General features: G+C 40.3%; 1 protein-coding gene across 2 annotated transcripts in view; it reads left to right on the top strand.

Moving 5' to 3' along the window:
* spns2 (spinster homolog 2 (Drosophila)) overlaps window positions 1-18,074 on the top strand; it is a 69,731-nt gene extending 51,657 nt beyond the window's left edge. The window contains exons 9-13 of one of the 2 annotated variants that reach the window (XM_034115086.1): window positions 515-580; window positions 1,046-1,144; window positions 5,042-5,205; window positions 8,161-8,207; window positions 14,132-18,074. In XM_034115086.1, the coding sequence (XP_033970977.1) occupies window positions 515-580; window positions 1,046-1,144; window positions 5,042-5,205; window positions 8,161-8,203 (372 nt within the window). In that variant the 3' untranslated portion in view covers window positions 8,204-8,207; window positions 14,132-18,074. The remainder of the gene's footprint in view (window positions 1-514; window positions 581-1,045; window positions 1,145-5,041; window positions 5,206-8,160; window positions 8,208-14,131) is intronic. The other variant, XM_034115076.1, reaches the window with a different exon arrangement.
* Window positions 18,075-25,624: the final 7,550 nt, after the last annotated feature.

Raw genomic sequence — 25,624 nt, forward strand, 5'->3', positions numbered from 1 at the left:
TATTAATCCGTACCAGACGAAACTTTGTAATACAGACATACACAGAGATTCCACTGCAACCAAATCCCTCTGGGTCTGTTTCTAAGAAAGCAACACTAGCTGGTACCAACCCGTGTATATACAGTAGCCTACATGCACAAATAGTTCAGTGTATATCCAATCCATCATGTTATTTAAAGTTTCTGTTCCACCCATTCAGAAGTGGAACATAAATTCAAATCGTGCAGCTGGATCTAAACTTAGGAAGTGTTAAAATATTTCCTTACAAGAATAAACAATCCTTATCATCCTGTGGTGTTTTTCAGCTCGTGGGCCTGAAATGAAGGCCTCCATGTATAATTGGGTCACAGCATAATAACATGTTTTTAAACCACAGCAACCGAAGCACTTTTATTCAGGAGAGGATTCCCACACACAATGCTGCACAAAACCTCCAGGCCTGGTTACCAGTCCTTTGTGCAGTTGATCTTAATTAGCACCTCTAAATGGACCATTCTTTTTCTGCTTCATTTAGGTTTGCATCTTCATAGGAGAGACGCTGCTTTTCCTAAACTGGGCCATTACGGCGGACATTTTAATGGTAAGTACTGGAAACCTATACCTATATAGTGGGTCACTGGAAATTCCCGCAAAAAATGGCGGTCATCCAATCAGTCAGTTTTGATAATTATGTAAGTGGGCTACAGTTTGGGTGGGGGATGATAATTACTGTCTGATTGATTGAAACACTGCTCATGGAAACAAATGGAGGGGAGCCCCTTCTCTCGTGTATGGTTTGGTATCTTGTGAAGTGAAGACTTTCAGTTAGGTGTACCAACCAGTGCCTGAATTTGTAATCAGTTTGGAGACTGGGTTGAGTATGTAAAGAAAGAGATAGACTCTGACTGACAGATATGCCTGCGGTGTTCTGACCCACTGAGGTGGGCTCTGCATACATAATTGAAGGCAGCACGAGCCGTTTTAACATGGCTGAGTGAATCTTTCTACCTCTGTCTCATCATCATCTCATGTGGATTTTTCACCCTCCGTTCCTCTCTGTGTGCAGTTTGTCGTCATCCCCACGAGGAGAGCAACGGCGGTCGCCTTTCAGAGCTTCACCTCGCATCTCCTGGGTGACGCAGGAAGTCCGTACCTGATAGGCCTGGTAAGATTTCTCCAGAAGAGGATGTTTTCTTATCCCAGTTCGTAAAACCCTTCAGCGTTTCTGTGAGCACCTTATACATGCACACACCATGTATTCAGATACCAGTTCAGCGCTAGCTTTAAGTGGGCCAGTGCAAAGTGAGGTACAAGAGGAGCTTTTAGCACACGTCTCGGGAGGGCTGGTGAACAGAGTCGTGATTTCACCAGCGCTCTTCAGGCTGTCAGTGGTGTTTTCTAGTAAATCAGGAGGGGCCGGTGTTGCTGTATCCGATTGGTAGGCTAGGCTAGGCCCCTCAAGTTCAGAGTCAATCAACCCACAACAGCCCCCTTAACCAAACAAACCCAACCATCTAAACTGCATGCATACGTCCAGGAGGCCAGATTACGAATGCTGCTTGCTATTCAATAGACTGTAAAACAAGATCCACCGTCAAGCAGCATACTTCTTATTCCAGATAGAGAATGAACTATTCAGAAGTGAAATAGTAACTCCGTGGAGGAATGCATTCTGTTTGCCTTTTTTGAGCCTACAGGAAGCAATATACAACACGCAAGTGTGAAATTACACCCATATGACAATCTTTACATCATATCAAGCCTTTTAAATAAGTATTTATGATGTGCCAGACAAGAGAAAACACTGCATTAGTGTCATATGTTTACATTGTGTTTTATTTGTTGTGCCTCTGGCTCACAGCCTAGGTCATTTTTACAAAGGCAGAGTGGAAGTGTTTGATTAGTGAATCAAACTGATCCTGTAGATGCTCTGTCGGGTCCTGACAGGCTGGCAGCAGACGCAGCTGCTTGTCGTGCTGCATTCAAAGTGTACTGCTTTTCTTTTCCTCCTTAAATGGAGATGTTGAACTATTGTTGAAGCCAGATAAAAGGAGCAGTAAATTATCTCCGAGTACTGACAAGCTCTTCAAAAGACTAAACAAAACTAGTATTGAAAATAAAATCAAAGACTGGTGCTGTATTATTTTTGTAGATCAAATAATACCCACTCTCATCTTCTATTCAAATATACTATTAACACATCAAGAGTTGCAGTAATTTGAAATACTGTGACTCGTTCTGGATCACCCCAATTGAATTGATATGTTGAAAGCAGTTATTTAAATTGGATAGAAAATATAAATACAGCAATTATGATATTTCATTTTGCCTATACAAGATTAAAGGTGGGGTAGGTAATTTTGGAGAAACCAGCTCGAGTGTGCTAGAATTTGAAAATACACAGCCGGAAAAAATCTGCCACTTCCTTACAGAGCCCCTCCTCCAACACACACGAACGCGCACATGACCAATGAGGGCACGAGATAAGTTTGTGCACAGATGGAAGGCTGACAGGCAGGTAGGCCATCCAGTCATTTTAGCCGGGCCGGCTAAAATGATTGGTCGTGCTTTTTACAGTATTACGGCTTCCACAGATGATATTTTTTAATGAATTTTTTGTCAAAGCACTTGAGATATTCATTGCTATCGGGATGTTAAGAGCATTCCATGGAATATAACAAAAAGTGTATCTCGAGCCGGTTTCTCAAACTTACCTACCCCACCTTTAAGTGCACTATATACAGGAAATAACCATTTGCCTTGTAAAGAGCTATTGGTGCAATGTCTTGACCAAATAATTGTGTCAAACTCTCTGTGTGTGTGATGTAATCAGAGCTTCAGTTAGTGCATGTTAGTCCTTGTCGTCGTGCCTAACTTGCTAGATAATGGCCGCCACTGTGCGCTGCACTCATACAGCAGTTATCGCTGACAACAGCCGACTCATGGCGCCGTTTCAAGTGTGACACCCACACCCCGGTTTGAGCAAAGTGAATTAAAGCTAACATTGTAAGCAATGTTGCTGTTGTTTGCACTGTAAGCGCTGTTAGTATCCTTAGCTGGTAGCATTGTTAGCTGTTAGCCACCAGCTCAGCCATAAACAATGGTGTTAGCTAAGTGGAAATAGTCCCTAATCCCAGATGTCCTTATTTCGAACCTTTAAGTCAGCAATACAAAAAATTATACACATTAGCTTTTTTTTGTTTCTCATATTTGCTGCCTCATAGCTGTTTTATGTAAATTAATTAATAACTAAATATATTTGAGTTCAGGACTGTTAAAGACAAAATAAGCAATGTAATGATATCACTTTGGAACTTTTAATGGACAATTTTCACACACAAACACGCATGCACGCACACGCACACACACACACGCACACACACACACACACACACACACACACGCGCACGCGCGCACACACACACACACACACACGCACGCGCGCGGTCGTACACTGCCAGTCAGAATTACCCTGTCTTGGCCCCACAGTAAGCCAGTCGCCCCGGTCCTCCATCCAGCCTCCGGGGTCACGACTCTGCTCTGAGTGACACACTGAATGTCCGGGGGTTTCTCACTCTTCTGCAAACCTCCTGACCATCAAGGCCCAGAATGCTCCGAGTGCGTCACCACTCACTGCCTCAGTTCCTGCACTGAGGTTTTGCACGCGAGTGTGATGGACTCGTCGTGACGCACTCTGAGCGCAGGCAAACATACAGTCAACTCATGCAGACTGGCTCAAATCTTGAGAGCAAAGTAAAGAATCTCAAGAAAAACAGACTCGTGGTTATTGCTAAGCAACCACAAGAGAAAGTAAGCCAGTGATTCAGTCATTTTGGTACACAATTGTGTTTTTTTTTACATGTGCACCAAACAGTCCTGCAGATGAAGTGCTCCTTTCTGCAAACCAATGTGGTGTTCGCAGTGTACCATAGATGTATTTATGTGGGAACGCCTGCAGATATAAATGCAGCACAACCACCACTTCAACTATAACACATCACCACCTCCTGTTGTGTAAAAAAGTGCATCTGAAATTCTCCTCAGTTTATGCCAAGATCCCCTTCCATCGGCACGTAGACCAAAGCAGTTGTCACATAAGAGTCCCTGGAGAACCACATAATGGACTCCTCCTTACTGCATGAGTAGGACATGGCTGCAGGCTGAGTGGGTGGCAGGGGAACGCCGGGAACAATCTCTCAGCAATCTCCCAAGAAATGCCTTCTAGCTTGATAATTAGACATGCAGCAGTTCACTATGTATTTTTAGTTAAGCTGTACAGGCAGGCAATTTACTTTACCTGGCGAGATTCCTCTGCACAGGCCACACACAGCTGCTTTGTACTGTACACCACATTTTGTCATATAGATTTATTTTACTTTTTCTTCCACCATCCTTTCTTTCTCTTCATGCATGCACACATGAACACATACACACGGTGACTCACTCCAACATCCTTCTGTCAGCAGTTCTGCAGCTCCCTCCGTAGAGAATCTCATTCTGCTGACACAAACATAATCAATGTGCTTCAGCCAGGATGACCTATGGCTGCTCAGACTCTCTCTCTCAGACTAGAAGCTTTTGCATGTTCCTGATGTGCATACATAACATAATCTCCTAAAAGCTACTATCGGCAGCCTCCTCTACATCCCGATTGCTGTACAGTGATCTATGCTGATTGGGAGCTGCCTTTTGAGTGACACTAGGAGGTAGAAATGGTCACTTCACACCCACCATTCTCCAGCTGTTGTTTTCCTCAGCGCAGAAGCATGACAGACTGAAAGCCAATGTTACTCAAGCCTTGGACAGCAATATGAGCTATTAGCTATGAAATACGTTCTCGCTTAAAACAAAAACGGGGCATCTTACATCATGCCGTTACTTTCGTCTGTTGCTATGATGAAACATCCAGAACTCACCCTGCATGTGTCAGTGTGAGTTCATAAGAGCATGGCGTCATGTTGTATGTCAGTGCTTGACAGGATATTTTAAGAACTTTTGGTTGATGATTAGTTTTAAAAGAATCTCTCCTCTCTTCTGTGTGTCTGTGTTTGTTCATGTGCAGATTTCGGACGGCCTTCAGCAGAGCTACGCCACATCAGCGCTTTGGCGGTTCCTCAGTCTAGGCTATGCCCTCATGCTCTGTCCCTTCATCATCGTCCTGGGGGGCATGTTTTTCCTGGCCACTGCACTGTTTTTCCTGGATGACAAGGAGAAGGCCGACAAACAGTAAGTGACTCAGACATTGTTTGAGTAACTCATCATTGTTACATTGGGTATTAAGTCATTCATTCTTTAAATATTTAAGATTGCCTCCACTGACTTTCTGAGTAAGAGCTTCACAAATCCAAACACGCCACTGCAGTGCAGGAGGCTGGAAAAATAGCAATAAGATTGATGTTATTCTGTCAAACACAAATAAGTTATACACATTATCTTGACAAGGCTATACTCTGTACCCTAGCAACGTATCCTTAACGGTTATATGTTTTCTTATATAAAGGTTATTTAAAAGTTATACTACTAAGCACAAGCAACCCATGCATGATTTGGAACTAATTGTGTTTTGGGTTAAAATTAGGGTTAGGGCTTGATCATTCATTCATCCAACCCAACTTTCGCAGACTTATTCACTATTTATTCTACTTCACTATTTCCTTAGAAGCCCTCACGTCTGGAGTTATAAACGTACTAAAATAGATAACTTTTCGTAGATTCAAGCACAAAAAGTGAATGAGAACAGTCTGACCCAGAGGTGATGGTGGAGTTTGACATGTGTCAGGGACAAGCTGCATTGTGAAGCCAACAAAGGTGCCAACCCTGCACGACCCAAAAAGGCCCAGGAGCCAATAGAAAGTCCCTGTCAGCTCAAAGTGCTCCAGCACTGACACAAGCTGTTCTTGCCATCAATTTCTTAAAGTGTTCTTACTTAGACTTTTACCAGCTGCCTCCCCTTTCATTCATGCATTCATATTTTCCTCTTTAGAACCCCAAAAAACGAGAACTTAGTTCACAGTAGCTGGTCATTGCCTTAAAAGGCAAAAGCAAACACACACTCATCCTCTTTCAGATGGTGACACATGACTTCTTGTTTTTTTGGGACTATTTTTTCCTTCTTTATTATCGCATTGACTTACTCCCCTGGTGCCAGCGCTCTCAGAAATGACTTCCTTCCTGTTGAAGATGAGGGACGTTTTTAGACAGGATGGCAGTTCTTATGTCTGACGTCTGTCTGCTGTCGCCTTGTCTTTACCCACTGGAGTTAGCCGCTTGTTCTTCCCACACTAAAACCCCATGAAGACAGATTTAAGAGCAACTTAAGCAGAATAAGCCTATTTGTAAACTAACGTTTACTGTAGAGGAAAACTAAAATGTGTAAAAGAAGTGTGGAAACTAAACTTGAAGTATCAGTGGACTTACTGCATTTTATAATCCTGGGGTCAAGCTACCATCCAAGCCGTTAAATATTTGCTCTGTGTGTTGTTAATATACACTTTTAAAGGGGTCTCGCAAGGCCACCACTAAGCTGTGTTGTGGCTTCTATTGAGCATGGTTCGGGGGGGGGGAAACAAGAGAAATGCGGAACAATGACAAAAGAAAAGTCACACTCTTGCCGTCGTGCCAGTAAAGATACTAGTTTGTGGTCCAATCTGTGGCTTAAGCTTTCTCACCACATTATTGCAAAGTGTGGGCAGATGGCACATGTTCAATCAAACTATATCTAACCACAGCCCCATCACATTCACACAACATGCTGGAGGGCAAAGCTAATAGAGCAACAGATGGAGTAAAAGATTTCGAATACGAAACAGAAAGACTTGAAGGCATGGAATGTTGTTCCTGTAAGTCCTTTTTCACTAATACTATCCTTAACATAGATATGTGGAGGGCGGCTGTTTATTTTTTTACCACTACATTTTAAAGCTTATAATGATTGTACACATTTTGGTTCCCAAACTAAGAGCTCTATCACCCCTAAATAAATGATTTACTTATGCTTTATAGATCAGTTATGCATCATTAATAAAGAATGACTTTTGGTTTGCTAGGTTTTGTAAAGTCTCTCTGTCTTTTGAGTCTATTGAGAAGTCAAATCATTAAACCATCAATAAAAAGTCAACAGCAAGTCATTAATACGTGATAATAAACAGCAAGTTAGCAGCTACAAATGGTAATTAGTCATTTATACATGGCAATGAACAGCAATTCTGCAGTTATAAGTGGTAATAATTCATTAATCCGGGATAATTAATGGCAAGTCTGCACTTTTAAATGGTCTACTAAGAAAATATTGATATATATGATAACACATACTGTATTACCAAGAATCCTACCCTACTTGTTGCTTGTATGCCTCACCTATAGATGGGTTAACCATACACCAGCTTGTGAGATTACATCAAGGTGTACGCAAAGCAAACACACATTTTGAATACCTCACATAGTATAATTACAACCTCTACAAAACTGTACCGATTTGTACGCAGCATCCCTATGGAGAAAAAACTCAATCTTAAACAGAAGCAGCTCTTATGTAAGAAGCTGCGAACAGAACCTCAGGGACCAAGACAACATCCACAACTTTGTACAACTAGGCTTGTTTCATGGCTGTGATATTTATAGATTCCATTCACGCTATAAAGCCCACGATTTATAAATTCCCCCTGACTTTACCGAGCGCTTTGCGTCTTTTTCCCCCCTCCTTTGAGTCTGTCCTCAGTTACTCAGCGCTATTTATAAAAGGCGCGGAGCCGAACAAGTTACTCACTGGAGCGCGCCTTTCTATTTCCAGCCATAAATAGTGCTTTATTATTTCTAGGTTGTTAGCTTTTTTTTTGGGCTGCAGGGTTGCCATTAATAGCTCCGCTTCAGCGCATGCCCCCCCTCCATTTATTTTCCCAGTCTACATTTACACTTAGTGAAGTGTGAGAGCAGAATTGTCTCATCTCCAATGCCAGAATGTATTCATAATACAGATTGAGTCTGGGTCAGGGCAGAGTGAGCACTGCAGCCCTGGAGATTGTGCTGACTGACAGACCGAAGAAGACGGTTACCATGTGATGAGTGGAATTGGGAGAAATTGGTGGAAAAAGAGAATAATAAATGTTGAAAAATAGTGTGAGATTATGTGTCTGAGAGCATTTTTGCATCTTTGATGTCTGAAAACTATTCCTCTCTTCTCAGGTTGAGCCAGATGACGAGACAACCCTCCACAGTCAAGGTATGACCAGGTAAATTGCTTTTTCTCCCACAGACGCTTTTAATGCTTTTCACATCAGCAGTTTAAGTGGTTGCTAACAAAGAGACGGTCTTGGAACATCAACATTTATAGTGCTCTCTTCTCATTACCTTGGAATTATTATGTAGAGCTCCTTTCATTACGAGGAACAAAGGTCTGAAACAAGATTTTTAAGTTCTTAAAAGGCACTTTGACCTGAGGCCATCCAGAGCTTAATGACAGTGTAAAGGTGACATGATTACACACAGATGATTGATCTATGAACCATTTCCCATCCCATTGTAATCAGGGAGTGTCCAGGCATTCTCGGAGTAGTGGTTATTTGACCAACTATCAGGCATCTTATCATGAACCGAGCTGCCTTCCCTCCTTCCTGCCTTTATCAGACTCACACACATGGTGCAAAACCTCTCTAATTATTAACCAAGCATAGAAAAGACACAATAATTGGCAGCATACCAGCCAACTCTGCACTGCAGGACAATGGGGGGCTACTGTAGTTGTCGGAGGACAAGGATAACAAGATTAAACTCTGACACACTGATTAGAAGGACAAGGGATCTGTTGTGACTTATTCGTAAAGGATATCACGCTAAGAGAAGAGTTCAAGGTTTTTGCCCCTTCCTTTGTAATCTGGGTTTATTTTTCGTCTAAACATTTGTCAAAATTGTATTTACATAAAGTGCAAAAATATAGGTCATAATTTGTTGGTTTATTATAACCACTGGCAATAATGCTCCCTGTGTGTTATTATATAACTAACACATCACTTCCTTTTTGATGTCTTTGAGTTTTCTTAGAACGGAATGCTAATGAGTTATTTCCTTGGTGTGCAAGGATTAAAATATGACAAGCGCTCTGATTTTCTTTCATTACTAAATTGCACCAACTTGTGACAACCCGGAAATCGAGGTGTGAAGATTGTTCAGTTGAGGAAGCAGTGTGATCTGCCAGTAGCATCTCCCTGCAGTATTTGAAGGCAACAGCCCAATTGGTGAAAAAACTGTACCAAGGTGCAAATTCCTGCTGGAAGAAGCGAGGATGATCCCATAAACTACCAACCCTTTATATTTACAATTACAATCATTAATTATTGACTATTCTATTAAGGCTTCATTCACGTTTTTGTGCTTAAACATAATTTTTATATAATTTCACTTAAGAATAAAACATCCACTTCCAGGGGCTCTTTCTTTGTATTTAAGGGCGCCCTGAAATCTGACATTTAAGCATTAGTTTATGAAAAGCATTGTATTCAGGGTTGAATGTCAGGCTTCATTGTATCATTGTGCAATGCTGTATTGTATTATACTCATATTTGACTGATGGAATGCAAAGACTGAAAAATCCTCTTAGTAATTATTCAAAATGTTGGATAATTGGCCATCATTAAGTAGATACGTTGCTGGAAATACAAGCGATAGGCAAACATTGATGTTGTGAAAATAACCATATAAATGTAGATATTATTTGCAATTAACCAAATGTCAGATCTGCAGCAATAGTGTCCTTAATATTCCAACAATGAAACCGTTCCAAGTTTGTGCTTGGTGCACATGACATAGGCCCAAAAAAAGTGTGATGGATTACCCATTACAAGCAACTTTGAAAGCTCTTCAACATGATTTGCACTGTGCGCTGATGAATTGGAGGCAGTGCCGAAGGCAGGAAATCAATCTAAAAGAAGTTGAGGCATGCTCGAGGAAATATTCTGCAGGAATATCAATTATACCCAATTTGTAGTTAATCAGCTACAATATGCAAAACTACTAGTAGGGTATGTTACTGTACAATGTCATTACCATTGGCAGGGTGGCATTAGTGTGCAGAGCTAATGACAGGTGACATGAAAGGCTCCCACATGGCTGCCACACATCTCAGGTTTCAGGAGCACTTTAAGCCTCAGGGTTCGTATGACTTCTGTCACACACAGCGGCTAGAGCATTTTCTCTCCGCTGTCAAACGGGGCTAATTATAGAGAACAGTGATTACAGCTACGTGAGGTCAGAGTTGAATGTGCCTGCGAACTGATCATTTATATTCTAAAGTGAACCACCGAGGCACTCACTGCTGATTGATTTTCAACAAATTTGTTTTGGAGGATAATCCAATCAGTGACAGGAAACATTGGTGTCTGAGTCTCAGATCGATACAGTTCACAGTTCATCCGCTCTCTGATGACAAGTGTTCAGTCTTCACACTCACTCTGACCACTGTCCCCAGAGGTACAGCATGCAGCTCAATTAGGAAAAGAGTAGAAAAGAGGGGAGGTGGAAGAAGAAGTGCTGAGGTAGTTCCAGTAGTGGACAGTAGCGTAGTACATCTTCTCAAGTACTGTACTTAAGTATTATTTTTAGGTACTTGATCGTACATTTCCTGCTAATTTGTACTTAAAATCAGCTTACATTCTTCACTACTACTCCACTTTTTATCCCATGGTGAAAACTCCCAAACAGCTAAATGTAGTAAAAAGGGATGAACACATTAATGCATCAGTAATTATGATTCAATAATATAAAATACACCATTGGGAAGAATATTAACATTTACTTTTGGTACTTAAAGGTGGGGTAGGTAAGTTTGAGAAACCGGCTCGAGATACACTTTTTGTTATATTCCATGGAATGCTCTTAACATCCCGATAGCAATGAATATCTTAAGTGCTTTGACAAAAAATCCATAAAAAAATGTCATCTGTGGAAGCTGTAGTACTGTAAAAAGCACGACCAATCATTTTAGCCGGCCCGGCTAAAATAACTGGATGGCCTACCTGCCTGTCAGCCTTCCATCTGTGCACAAACTTATCTCGTGCCCTCATTGGTCATGTTCGCGTTCGTGTGTGTTGAATATTTTCAAATTCTAGCGCACTAGAGCTGGTTTCTCCAAAATTACCTACCCCACCTTTAAAGTTTATTTTGATGCGAGTACTTTTGTACTTTTTTTCTTTGAATGCAGGACATTCCCTTGTAACATAGTATTTCTACACTGGGATATTGTTACTTTAACTTAGAGGGTAACTTCACTATTTTTCAACTAGTATATGTACATTGACTGTGCTGAATTCACTGATATGATGACATTGCTAGTACTTGGTCCACCACTTGGAAGATTAAGAAGACAATTCAGATTACGGAAAAAATGTTCGGCTCTGACAGGAAGTGAGGTGATGAATTTAGAGGAGGGGAGAGAATAGACACGAGCGCTGAATTAATGAGGATGAGGAGAAGCATTAATCGCCTAAGCTGTTATACATCGCAAGCTATTAATCTCCGGAGATGTAATCCCAAACGGAGATCAGATACACTGAGATCCAATTAACTTCCTCTGCAGGAGGAATCGGCCTCCGCTGACCAGATTCACCCCACACTGCATGATAACTAGAGGACATCCCCGAGCTGGGGGGCTGTCAAAAGATCAGCGTGAGATCTGTCAGCAGAGCTTCACACTCATTTATTCAGTAACTACAATCTGTATTAATCTGGGAGGAAACTCGCATCACAAGGCCAAACTCTGATTAAGTCAAAGCTGTCCAAACTTTTACTGTCAAAGTGTTTATACAGCTGCAGGCACATACTTTCCTTCTTTGCCCTCTTATCGTTCAACAACAGCTCCGAGTCCTCTGTCAGCAGAACGGGTTCATGGTGCCGGGTAGGGCAGTGACCACAGACCACACACGCACACACATGCTCACACACACGCACACACACACACACACACACACACACACACACACACACACACACACACACACACACACACACACACACACACACACACACACACACACACACACACACACACACACACACACACACACACACACACACACACACAGAATGTACAGCCAGGCTCTGGTGTGACCTGTAGAGCTTCCAATGCATTGAGAAATACTTTCAAGCCTCAGATCTTTCTCTTACATAAGCAGATTGACATTTAAAAATAAATCATCACCATATCCATACAACCAAATCCAACTTGCAAAAGGCCCCCAGAATATAATGAAAAGACAAAATAGCAAGCCCATTTTTCTATACTGGGATCTCCTTAGAAAACATACCCCTGCATATTAACAAAGCCATACAAAGGCAATATTGCAAATAAAAGTTAGTTCAACTATGATGGTGCACTTTTAAGGGAGGTTTATGTTGTAATTTCCATTGATTGTATGTTTACTTGTTTTGAGGAACACAGCAAAGTGCTATCCTCTTAGATTCCCGTGTCACAATACATTTTTTAGTTGTTGCAAAAATCCAATCAAACATCACTGTTTTCTCCAGCCACTCTAGAATGAAAAGCCAGAGAGATAAATGGCAATGGCATCCTCCCAGCCAGAAACCATCACAAGTGTGTTAAATTACCCTCTATTTGGTTGCCAGACCCATCAGACCTCCCCTTTGCTTGAGAAGCAGCACAGTAATAGTGAAGCTATGAGGAGGCAGGCTAATCCCGCACATATCAAAGCATTCACAGCTTTAATTATCCCTATGTCATACTGGCATTTGAGCAATTTCCTTTCAAGTTTGGCTCTTCAATAATTCCCAGTTTACGGCAACAACTGACAATAATCATTGAGGGAAACAGTTCATTACAGAGAGTTTTGGATGTGCATCAGCAGAACAAAAACAAAATCCTCCTGTTGAAGCTATTACGCTTGTTTGTATGCTGTGCGGCTGTTGTGTTTCTGGAACACAGCAGTGTCTCAGGGGTGTGTGGATGTGTGTGTGAGAGTATGAGAGTATGAGACACTAGCTTGGAACATCACTTTCCCCGAGCTCCCTGCACTAATCCTATTGTAGCAGCAGTAGTAGCTTGTGCACTGGAGCATCCAGGGCACCGTAATGACAGACCGCAAACAAACAACGGGACACATCTCACTCATCCAATGTGAAGAGATCACAACGCGTTCACCTGATCGCTTAATGGTACAAAAACTGGAGTGTGATTTTCCCCTGCGGTGCCACAATTTCCCCTCATATGCGCAATTTGTGTATTTATGCAGCTGGAGAATATCTTAAGTCAAGGTAATTGACATTAATAGTACTTTACTTCATTCCCTTGTTGTACCTTATATTTATTCTCCACTACAATCAAGTAATGTAGGAGTATTGAGCTTTTTACACCATTAATAATACTGTTTAACACCTATAGATACATAACTATGTATTTTAATTTTATAAAGATAAAATCAACATATCTTTCTTGCAGAAATACTGATGATCTAAGAATTTACTCTACAATAATATAAGACCATAAACAGATATTCAGCATTTTGCCAATAACACATTTGTAGCTTTGCTGGAGTAAGATTTTGAATGCAGGAGTCTTACTTGGAATAGAGTATTGTTACATTGCTGTATTCATATATATTATTCAACCTCTGGCATACTGTACAATACCACTTTTACATCATAGATTAGTTAAGCAAACGTTTCCAAGATGGTTGGTCATACAGTGTTTTTAACATATTTATGTTAATTTATGCAGTCTGTATTTACTGAAAGCCTCAAAAACATGTTTTCTCTTTGTGTATAATTAGAAGTAGTATACATGATATGTACACTGTGAGGGATATACACAGGAACATCAACATCTAATGTAAAGCTGCAATCTGGAGAGGCAGCATCTGTGTGTAACTGTGGCTTATAGCTGGCTGCTGTACAGATTGGGGTGTGTGTGGAGGGGAGGGGGAGGGGGGGGGGGGGGTTAGGCTGCATTAAACAAACTGTTATGTGTTGGTATGCTGTGTGCAGGGAAATATTTGGGTCACAGGCTGGTCCTGGTGTGCAGGCGCTATCAGGAAGGTCCTAACAGATGGCCCCAGAGCTCTGACCTCAACATTAATTACATGAAAATGGCCTGTGGTGATGGCGTCCTCTAACCGAACTCTTCTCCCCTTTCTCTCCCTCTCTCGTTTAGGTGACTGCCATATGAGGAGCAACCAAGGATGACTAAATGGAGATAACGCGAGGGGAGCTGATCCACTTCTTTAATTCACCTCCATCTTCTCTTCACCGCCACCATAATCATCCTCCTCCTCCTATTGGCTCCTGCTGCTCTACCTTTTCCACACAGAGGCTGCTCAGAACTGGAACGAGGGAGCGTCTTGCCCCTCCTTGAAAGGCCTCTAAATCACAGGTCGGTGAGACGACGCACAGCGAGGCGCTAAAGCCGCCACCCGACAGCTGGTGTCCTCCTCACCTCTGCGAGGATCCACTGAACCTTCCAGGGAGGAGGTGGGGTGGCGTATCTCCCTCAGTGACCCCTCCGACTCCCGATGCCATACTACTGAATGCTGACCATGAACCTGCCCTGTCTCTCTCTCTTTGTAACTGTCTGTCTCATCGGCTGTCAATCTGCACCAAGTGCCATAGCGTCATACATTCCTTCAGACATTGCACTGACCACCAACAACCCTCATGACTTCATCACTGACTATGTTTACGTGCACACTATGATTAAGTAGCCGTTTGTATTTGCTAGACAGTAGAAGCAGTTGTTTACTACTGTCATAAAGCTCCATTGGTGTCTCCTCTGCTCCCATACAAATAATCAACACTTAATTCTGCCCCTCGCTCGGAGCCTGTAAACAGACAGAAGCTTTCACATTTAAACTCTTTAAAGAAGCTGCAAGATAATAATTCTCTAATGGATTTTCAACCCATCAAAAGAGCTCCAAAAGTCAGATCATTCTGCACATCTTCATGGCAGTATTACCAACATAAACTACAGTGTTTACACGATAAATGCAGTATTCTCATAATCGATCAAAGTCATAGCTGTGCATGTAAACATAGCAGTCACACCCAGAGCCAAAAACTGTCTAAAAGTCAGTGAATCAGCCTTAAAAATTGGAGCGTTCCTATCAGCAGCTGTTTCTTTTGACCCCTACATGTGCTTTTATTTTTAGCACTTACATCAGAGTAGACGGTGCCAGACGTAGACGTTTCCAGAGATGACAGATTTCTGCACATCTTTTTTTTTCACAAGTTTTCTTGTGATTTTTTTTTTTCCTGTGTGATGTTGGATTTGAAACTGGAGGTTACTGCCTATGATTGTTTCAGAAGGACCATGATGCAATCGGGGCGATTAAACAGACACTGGACTCTATATTTTATAATTTATAATGTACATGCTTTTCCCAAAAGTAAATGAAATGCTACTCTTTTGACTTTTAAGGAGAAACACAGATGTGTTTGTATGTGTACATTAGAAGCAATACAAACCTTTTTTGAAGGAGCCAACCTTTTTATCCACACTGCCTTATCAGTGAGCTTGGTTTTCTCTTTAAAGAGATTAGCTCTCTGATGGTTGGTTTTGAATTTCTGGACACATCACCCACACAGAGACGGAATGGCTTTTAATGATGGATTCCAGTCCAATCTACCCTGGTTACAATACCAGGCATTGTGGAAAGAGACCTTTCCCCCTCGCAATTGTAGATATCCCATTCCACAATCAAAAGAAAGGACCTTTGAGAAGAGCTGGAGCCACGGTCATCAAGTTATTACTGAGAGACATCAAAATCCCAGACAGGAAGATGAAATCCTTCAGGCCCAGGTTACACTGATGACGAGCTCTTATCGTAGATAGCGGATAAGAAAGGAATCCCCTATGAAACCAGACCATCATGTCCTCAGCTATGTCAATGTGGTGAAAACAGAGTCAACTTGAATACCTGCACCAGCAGCATGTTCTCACTCCCAACTCGTCAAATACAGCAGCTCTGTTAGGGCCCATGGCGACACTTTTTAACACACTGGCGTACTAGACCTTTAGCATAATTGTTCAATATGCAGGGTACTCCAAGAGAGTAGAGAGTCTGTCATTAAGTACCGTTAGGTTTCAGTAGGTTAAATTATGTTTAGATGAATTCAGTTTTGTTGGAATAAATTGCGCTCCATTGCATTGTGTTGCGTTGCATTACGCTACCAAATGCTACGTTATGCTACGTTATGCTACGATACGTTGGCCTTTGCTACATTACGTTAATTACATTGAGTGCGTTACATTAGATTACCTTACGTTATGTGAGTAAATTAATTGAATTATGTTGCGTTACTACTTGCGTGCGTGATGGCAGTTGAGTCCGTTTGTCAACTTTAATTAAGTTAACATTAATTTCACAAGGAACACAAACAGCTAACTCCTGAAAGTCTTAAGTTGACCGTCCAGCCTTACCCTCTCAAAACTTTTGTTTGCTATATAGGCCTACTGTATTTGACATCCCCCTCTAAATCCGTCATTATAACCATGGCCAATAGAGGCAGCCCTGCATCTGTAAAAACGAGGCTTGAAGGATCCGTAGTACCACTGACAGGCTGCCCTATTTGACAAGTATAGGGAGTGAGAATGACAGAGATTTACATACGAATCAGTACACAATCGATAGAATTTAGTTTTCATCCCTGATTAATTACACTATTTGCATCATATTTGTAATAATGCAAGTTTAATGCTAAAAATTACAAAGGAGAAAAATGTCTGCTATTGCTAGTTGCTTGTATATACAAAGATGTAGGCAGAAGGCTCATTAGAAGCTACCCTGAAGAATAATTTTGTTGTTCATTACCTGGTGGATACAATTTAATAGAAACCTTGAAGCCACTAATGGAGTCAAAGGTTTTAAAACTGGCGCATAAAGGGAAGAAAAAAGCACTTTGCAGACGTCCAAGAAAAACACAGAAGGAGGATGGAATGACCTTAGCGGAGGAATAAAAGGGAAACGTCGAGGTGTTTTGTGTAGCATTGATGTGTGAGCATGACTCACCGGCTGTGTGCGGGGTGCTGTGTGGGCTGTGTCCTTGTTGCCAGATCATTAGCTTTAGCTTCTCTCCAACTGCGTGGAGCTTTCTGAATGTGATTCTGTCCAACCTGACGTGTTTACACACCTCCACCTTCCTAATGAACTAAGCTTCTTACCTTCCTTTTGTTGATTTTTTGTTAATGTTACCAAATTAGTTTTTCTTTTTAAATAACTACAATAGAGATATATATCACGCAGCAACTTTAATATATTGTAAATGATGGCTTGAATGCAATGTATTTATTTGTTTGTTACCATAATGAAGAATAATCTATAAAGGGAATTTAAGGTTTGAGTATATTACACGTTGTTGTATGTCATTGGGTTTAGAAATGCCTGTTTGTTCATCCTTTTGTATCACAATGAAACAACACAATACCTTTTTACATCACTAAGATTCCTCCTGTTTACTGTGATCATGAATTGGACATCTCACGCATATTACACACAAAAGGAACTGCGATGCGATGCATTTAGGACAACATATCGGTCTCATGTTTAGGGTGCAATACTTTTTTGCATTCATTTTTGTAGCTCTTGTAAATGTTTTCAACTGATCATCCATTTTGCACACTTAATGTTCAGGGATTTATTTGAACCATAGCCTAGCATCAACTCCACGGCCTCTAACACAGGTCTGTCTCTTCATGCTCACAGTACAGCTAGTACTGACATATCGTCATCATGAGAAGGGACGTTGGCTCTGGTCAGATGGGTCATGAATTGAGTTTCACTTTGCCAAATTTTAGTTCATTTAGCACCAATCCTTTAGGAGTATAAGTCCGTTTTATTGAGTAATTCTATGTTAATAATCACTGAAGTGATGTATTGAGAATGTGCTATTTCTTGTCATACAAGAATCGTGTATAAAGAAACCTATTTCTGATATTGAGCAGAAAACAGAGGTTATTTTTTATTTTTAGAGCAAGTCATTACAAGGGATGTGTAGAAAAATCAAAGGATATTATTCTAGAACTGAACTGTGAGGCTCCCTCGGGGGGTTGATAGAAAATGTATATGTCTGTAAATCAAATAAACCTATTTAATCACTTCATACCCCCGTGTTGTCTCTTTTTTTTCTCCTCATATGTGTCTTGGATTCATCAAATGCAAATAAATCCAGTAGTGTCTTCCACTAGAAATGATTTCTCACTTAACTATTTCCCCCTGATCTATTTTAGGAGACTTTAATAAAGAGCTTGCTACAATTTAGAGTTAAAATGAGTCCAGCCAATGGTAGTTTGAACAAATTATAATTTCACACTACAGAACCGCTTCAGTGTAACATTACTGAGCTTAGGATTTAGGTATATGCAGTTATGCTTCACATGCTGTGCATATGATATGCCCACGTTTGATTCCAGAAACAGATGGATTCTCATCTCATGGATCGTTTTCAGAGAACATATTTGTTAATTATCACGTCCACATGTCTTATTCTGTAGCATTGGTATTGCTGATGTCCAATGTGAGGTGTCATTTTTCAAACATCACAATCACAGGCCTTTGAAATAGTGTCATGGCAGACTTATGATATCAGTCCAAAGAATCAATATAAAATAATATTGTGATAAAACTTGATTTACACCCCTGGATATATCACTTTACTTGAGGGAAATAAGGGAATCGTAAGATGAAACAATCTCAACCTTAGCAGCTTATTATTCTTATTTCCTGAGATTTAATGAACAGTTAGGCAGTGTTTATTCAATTTTTTAAATGACATATTAAAGTATTAAAGTTAAGAAAATAAAAAAGATAAATAAATACATTTAATTGTAAAAATAAGAAAGGATTGAGAGTTTAAAAAAGGAAGAAATGTCAGTAGACTATGTATGATGGTGCTTACACATTCAATATACAAAAAGACATATACAGTATACATACATTTATACAAACACAAAAATGTCAAAGGGAGAAAAGACTCTTCAGCGCTAAATCCTTCAATAATCTTTAAATATGAGTACAATACAATTATTCCACAAGTATTCTTGATAGTCATTGATTCGTTCCTAACTCTTATACATTTGTCAGAACTGGATGTTACACTTGTTCAGATGTACCCAATGAAGAAGAGTAAGGTCAGAGGTATTCATGCATAGACTTTTTTTTTGTACATACTTTTGAGAACTGGATACTATATCCCCCCTCTCCTCATCTTTGCAGAGGCTTACAAAGACTTGATTTTTATCACAGTGAGAGAGGGCTGGAGTTAGTGAATGAACTACTGTATTGTTCAGGTGCAGTCAGGCAGGCCTCTGTGCGGCTCACTTTGCAAAGCAATCTTAAATTCCCCAGAGGTTTACAGACGCACTGACACATCACAGACATGACACATCCGTGCTGGGTGAAGAGGAAAAATACATAATATTTACCTTCACAGGAAGTGAGGAAGTACGCAGTCAAAGGCCCGCTGTGTGCTAGCATTCATCAGAAAGGGCCTCACATGGCAGCTAATGGCACTAATGGACTTGTCTATGACAGGGCTGCTCAAACACAAAGGCTAAGTATACACTGCCATTGTGACAAAAGAAGACTTGAAATGTTGGTTTGAGACCTTTAATTAGGCAGAGCTACATTTTAAACGGAGCATTGTATCCGACTTGCCCTCAGTTAGAAGAGAGCGAGATTACATAGGAGCCAGAGGAAGCTCAAAGTGAAGGATTAGTGTTTGGTGTGTGGATGACCAGGAGAAACACACACCCTTTCCCACAGTCAGACCCATCTGTACCCCGAAGTCAGGGCGCTCCAATCTCAAAGTCAACACACCTAGTCATGCAGCAGGCAGGAAACACTGGGGCGTAGACAGGAAAAGGGGAGCCATTCTAGCAAGCACTGGAATTTCCATTTGCACTTTGCCACTTAAATTCACAGAGGACAAACTTTGTACAACACGCAGGGTACATTGAGATTGAAAAATAGCTGTGGGTGGATGTGAATGTTTAAAATGTCAGCCTGTCCAAGGTTAGAAAGCACCATTGTGTAGGCCATCCGTTTTTTAAATGTTGCCGTGCATTATGAATAACAGTGGATGGTTGTTTTGAACATTGGTTTACAATGCTTTATGAACATTCAAATTTAGTACATTTTCATCATGACATTTCAATTTTAAAGTTTCAATCTGTATTTATGGATAGAATTATGTTATGTTTTCATATTAGTAAATACTGAACTGAGACATGTACCTCCAATTTACACAATTCCACCCTCTGAATCCTAATATTTCCAATCTTCTTAACATCCTGGCAGTCCAATAATCTAATAAAGCCTTGAAACTTGTTCAACTTCCTCCAAGTGATCACAAATAGTCTGTGGTGGAACAACCCCAAAAGGGTAATGTGTGTAAGCGGGTTAAAAACATATAAAGGCTTCAATTAAAGACCTAAATTGGTTTCTTTCATCAATCAAAACTGGCTTGTCTTTGCAGCGTCTCATTGCAAAATGAGAAAACAAAAGGTTTATGTTGCAGTGACAAGACAACCACAGTTACATAATTACTTGTGAGAATCTGTCAAGAAACATTACTCACACCATTGTTTATTGACAATAAGAGTTGTGATATATTTGATTTATGTTTTCTCCTGAAAGGAAGAGACATCCATGTAATAGGACTGATTCTTAATGCAGTTACCAGCACAGCATGACATAGAGGTCGGGGGAAGAAAACTAGACGTGATAATTGATATTTCTGTCGAAAAAATCCATGAATAAGAAGTATCTGCAGTCTGTAGAATCACATCTCCGCTGTGAATCTCTCACCTTCCCTCTGTTCCCCCACAGACTTTTCCAACCTGCTTCACACTGAGGAAACACATTTACTTTCACAAAAGCAAGTGTAGGGGAAACATTACAGAAGTCTCCGATTGCACCTGGTGGGAGATTTGTCATGTTCCCAGACCTTTTTGATGTGAAATAGTGTCATCTGTATGTGAATGTGAGATCTGGGATCTATTTTCTACTGGCTGTTTTATTACACCCACATTTTTACTTAGTTTACAGTGTTCATATTGCTTGATTAAAACATGGATGAAAGATTGATTAAATGAGACTTCGGTACACACTGTATCGTGCAAAGACAAATATACAAACTGACTAACTAAGTCATCCACTGAACCATGTAGCACTCTTTTATTGCTATCAACACGATTCAACACGAGGAATTAAAAGGAGAAGAGAATCGTGAAATACAAATGACTCTTCAGGCTGTTTGTGCAATTGAGGGGAAAAGGCAAGAATAGCTCTTTGCTTCATTAGAGGTTGACTTGAGGCAGGGACGTGCTCAACTGTTGTCGTTACACGAAGACACAACGAGCTAACAACTAAGTAACCTTCACACAGGGCTGATGGCAATAAAACACCTCCACGGAAAATGTAACCATCGAGGAAAATGTCAACAGCAGAATACAAAATGCATTATCTTTTTATATAATATTACATCAGGTAATGTTTTTATTGCATTTTTTTCCCGGAGTCAAATCCAAATACTAAATCTGACATATAACATGAAGACAATGAAACCTCTTCAAACCTCTTCAGTTCTTTTGTAAAGTGAGAGCATTTAGAAATCACTGCAATATGCTTCCCATAAACTAGCCTGTCCTTCTGTTATATAATCATTATTATTATGTTATTTATATAAAATCTTTCAAGGCAAAAATAATTTTGATTTCCACATGAAGGAAATCTTGTATTATGAAAAGAGACAGCCAACTTCAGATACCATGTAAAAGAACATCCATTGCAGAAAATCCTCCTGCCTATTCGGTCTTGTGGGAGGCGGGGCTTAGCCAGCCCACACCACAACTCATTTAAGGCCTGAATCAGTCCTGCTCAGTGTCTCTCCTGGGGTCTGAAGCAGCAAACTGATTCACATGTGCTCTCCTCACCAGTTGACTGTTGATGCATTCTTTGACCTTAAAAGCATCATCTTTAACTATGGCGGTCAACAACTCTTGTGAAAGCAATAAATGGTTAAACGGCTCTCATCTCTGGTCCTCATACTTTGACTGGTATGCCAAGGCAGAAGCACTTTAGGCAAACCTCAAACCCAGCTTAATACAGTATAGTTTTTACAACCATGTTACAGGAGTCAAACATAAATATATTGACAGAAAGGGAAGAAAATGTCAAGTCGGTACGAAAATGGCTTGATTTATTTGGTGGCGCAGTTAATATTTTGCCAGGAAGTATGACAAAGAAACAACTGTATAAGAAGATGCTTAGAACAACTTTTCTTTTGTGTGTCTTGGAGAAAATAGAAAGACCACACATTCACATCAGTTAAACAAATAGTGTGGCCATTTCCGAATACTGTGTTTTTACTTTAAGGTATGAAAATAAACCACTTTCGCACATATCATTTGTTCTAACTGTGTGCAAAGTGAGTGAGAACGATAGTGGTCCAAGAAGTGATCCCTGATGTACACCACTTATTTTCTTATAAATATCAACACACTTTAAACCATGACCAGAGAGACGATACATAACCAGCTGCTCAACAAGAAAATGGACACAGATAAATAATATAACCAAAAATATTGTACAGAAAAAGCGGCCAGATGAAGTGTTGAATGTCATACAGCTGAGAAATGTCTCTCCTCCTCTTCCTTTCCCGTTGTTGAGCCTCTCTCCTTTCATGTGTGAATGGATACCCAGGCCCGAGGAGCCAACTAACCCTCAGCTGTCAGAGTCTGCATTAATGCATAGCAGCTCTGTGTCATTAAAGAAGCCGACACATGTTCCAGAGGAGGCATGACATGTCCTCCTCCTCTTTACTGTCTACCCATGTGGAATGAATAAGTGATGTGCTTCATGGTGGGCTGAGCAATGTCAATGAGGGAACCAACGCCGACGATTCAAGAAGACATAAATGGCAAGTAATGGTCAGGCTAGCTGTCGTAGGAGCCACGTTAGCAGAAGACGTCATTACCCCACAGCCAGCTCTAATGATCACTCCTCGCCTCTCGTCAGGCCTTGAAGCAGTGGCTTCACTTCAAACTGATACAGAGGTCCCAAATGCGATGAGGAATTAATTTGATTTGCATGCTCACTAACAAGGATGTAATGTAAATGACAGTGGAATAGTGTTACCGCATCTGTGCTTGTTATGTGGGTTCAGTGTCGCGGGTGCAGCAAGTGTGAGTTATGGATACCAAGGTTTTCTGAATTAAACATGAGCTTACGCTTGACTTGGCAAAGAGTGAATGATGTTAGTTGGCTTTAGTTGCTGTTTTTAGCTCTCATGGTTCCATATTTAGAACTACTGTTTCCAATGCAACATAAGCTGATTCAGAAATACTTCCAAAGGCTATTTATGCGCCTATGTGTGTAATGTAGCATCTGCATTCATGTGTCCCACACGTGAGGAAGGGGCTTTGTGAATGGTTTGTGTTTGGCTAAAGCAATGAATGGAAACAACAGCATGTATGCACACACACAACAAATAGCCGCCTCTTTCAGGTTATACAGGTGTGTGCAGCCAATAGGCCACAAATATACTGGTGCACACCGATAGATCAAAAAACCCACTTCTTCGACAAGAGAACAAGAGGTCAAGTGGGTTAATTTCATAGTTTCACGTCATTAAATATGAATAGATAAAAGATTCAGGATATTACTTCATTTTTTGGTGTGATTAAAAGTGCTTGAGTACAGGAATACATTACACAGGCAGCTAATATTGCACTTCCATGGGAAATTAAGTGCTTCCTAACTACGGGGGGAGCCAGTTATGCTCTAATTATACTTCGCAGCAGTTTATCCTAATACTCTCACTGCACCATTTTAGTCCAGACTGAATATCTAAACTATCATGTTGGTTGCCTTGAAATGTGGTACCCATTCATGGTCCTCAGAGGATTAGCCCTGATGAGTTTCATTGCCACTATGAGGTTGACATTTTGACATTTTAGTAAATTGTCTCGACAACTATTTGGATAAATTGCCATTCAATTTTGTGCAGACATGGTGTCTATTCGGATTAATCTAAATGCAATATTGGGTGACATTTGTGGTATTGAGTGAAATGTCTCTGCAACTTCTGGAAAGTTTGCCACAAAGCCATGAAATGTGGTTCAGACATTCAGGTCTGAGTCAAAACATCCAAATCAACCTAAACTGTAATTTGTGTTTTAAAATTAGAAAATGTTCGCATTTTAACACAGAGAAGCCGTACATGGAAAATCTTTAACTGCTCAACATTAGAGTTGTGGCATTTTTCTTTGTAATATATTAGCATGGCACAAAACTGCTACTGTGGTTGTACACAACATAATGAACATGCGGAGCAATGTCATGCATCAGGGCACAAGTCATAGAACTGGCATATGGAAAGTAATATCCTGACATGGAGTTTATAAATGACTTGATCACAATGTGGATACAGATTTATTCATCATCAACATTTGGTGATTAATTCATCTCTGACTCAAGGCCATAACGCCTTACGTAAGCATTAGCGTGTTCTATCATGTTCGCCTCCTTTGTCATTACATGAGTACACACATGTACCGTCTCCATCTTTATATTTTATTTTGAATCAGATATTATCCTGGTATTACTCTTTCCAAGCCCTTAGTTGAACTAAGATGCTCTGCTCTCTTCTATGACTTCCCTCACCTCTTACACAACCAGAGGAATGGGAGCAGGGAGCTGTTAACCGCAAATGAATGAGTGTCATTGGAGCAGCACTCTGAGAATGATAAATTAGCTTGATAGATTATTCATGATGGTAGGTGACCTAACAGGCAATGCATTCTATCACACAGCAATGTCAAAACTGACTGCATGTTGCCACTCAATCTTCAGATTAGTCCAACCAGAAAAGTTGTGGTTTATAAAGTCAAAAATCTTTTGGATCAAAGTGGAATAACATGTGGATTCAGAACTTAAGTTGGTGGTCGGGGTGATACTTTAGCAGCCCAGTGGTGTTTTTTTCTTCTAAGAATTCCTTCATGTACGTTCTACCAAATCTGATGTAGCGTGATTACATTGTGTCACTTAACCATGTTTTTCCAACATCAGAGAATACACACATTGCCATATGTGAAAGTACATACAGTATATGCACTTCCATTGACCTCATCCTAATTCTACCACAGGAATCACTCTTGGCCTTTTCACATATGGTGAACAGAGAGAGGATGGAAAAAGGATTTATTTTTTCTTGGATACCTCAGGAAATGGACTTAAACTCTATCCATTCACGAGCAGCACATTCCAAATGTTGTATACATCCTAAAATCCTATTTTGGAACCATAGTATGGAAATAGAAATTGTATGAAGAGAGACTAAATAATAAATATAGTATGTGTGCACAGACAATATTCCTAAGGCTTTACTATTCTTATGGGTCTTAACAAAACAAGAAAAAACATTGTTTTTACATGCACTGGTCAATGTTAAAAGTTTACAGAGGGCTATTTTGCTTCCAAAAACATGTCTTATTTCAGATTAGTGGAAAGAAAAACATCCAAAATACATATTTAGCTGTGATATTACTAACTTCTGTCTGTATGTTTATTCTAATTTCACCAAAAGTTAGCATTAGGTCTCATTTGCATATCTAAACATAACATTTCAGACATACTTGTTCACCTGCACAATC

Source organism: Trematomus bernacchii, unplaced genomic scaffold (assembly GCF_902827165.1).
Source record: "Trematomus bernacchii unplaced genomic scaffold, fTreBer1.1, whole genome shotgun sequence".
Taxonomy (NCBI): Eukaryota; Metazoa; Chordata; class Actinopteri; order Perciformes; family Nototheniidae; genus Trematomus; species Trematomus bernacchii.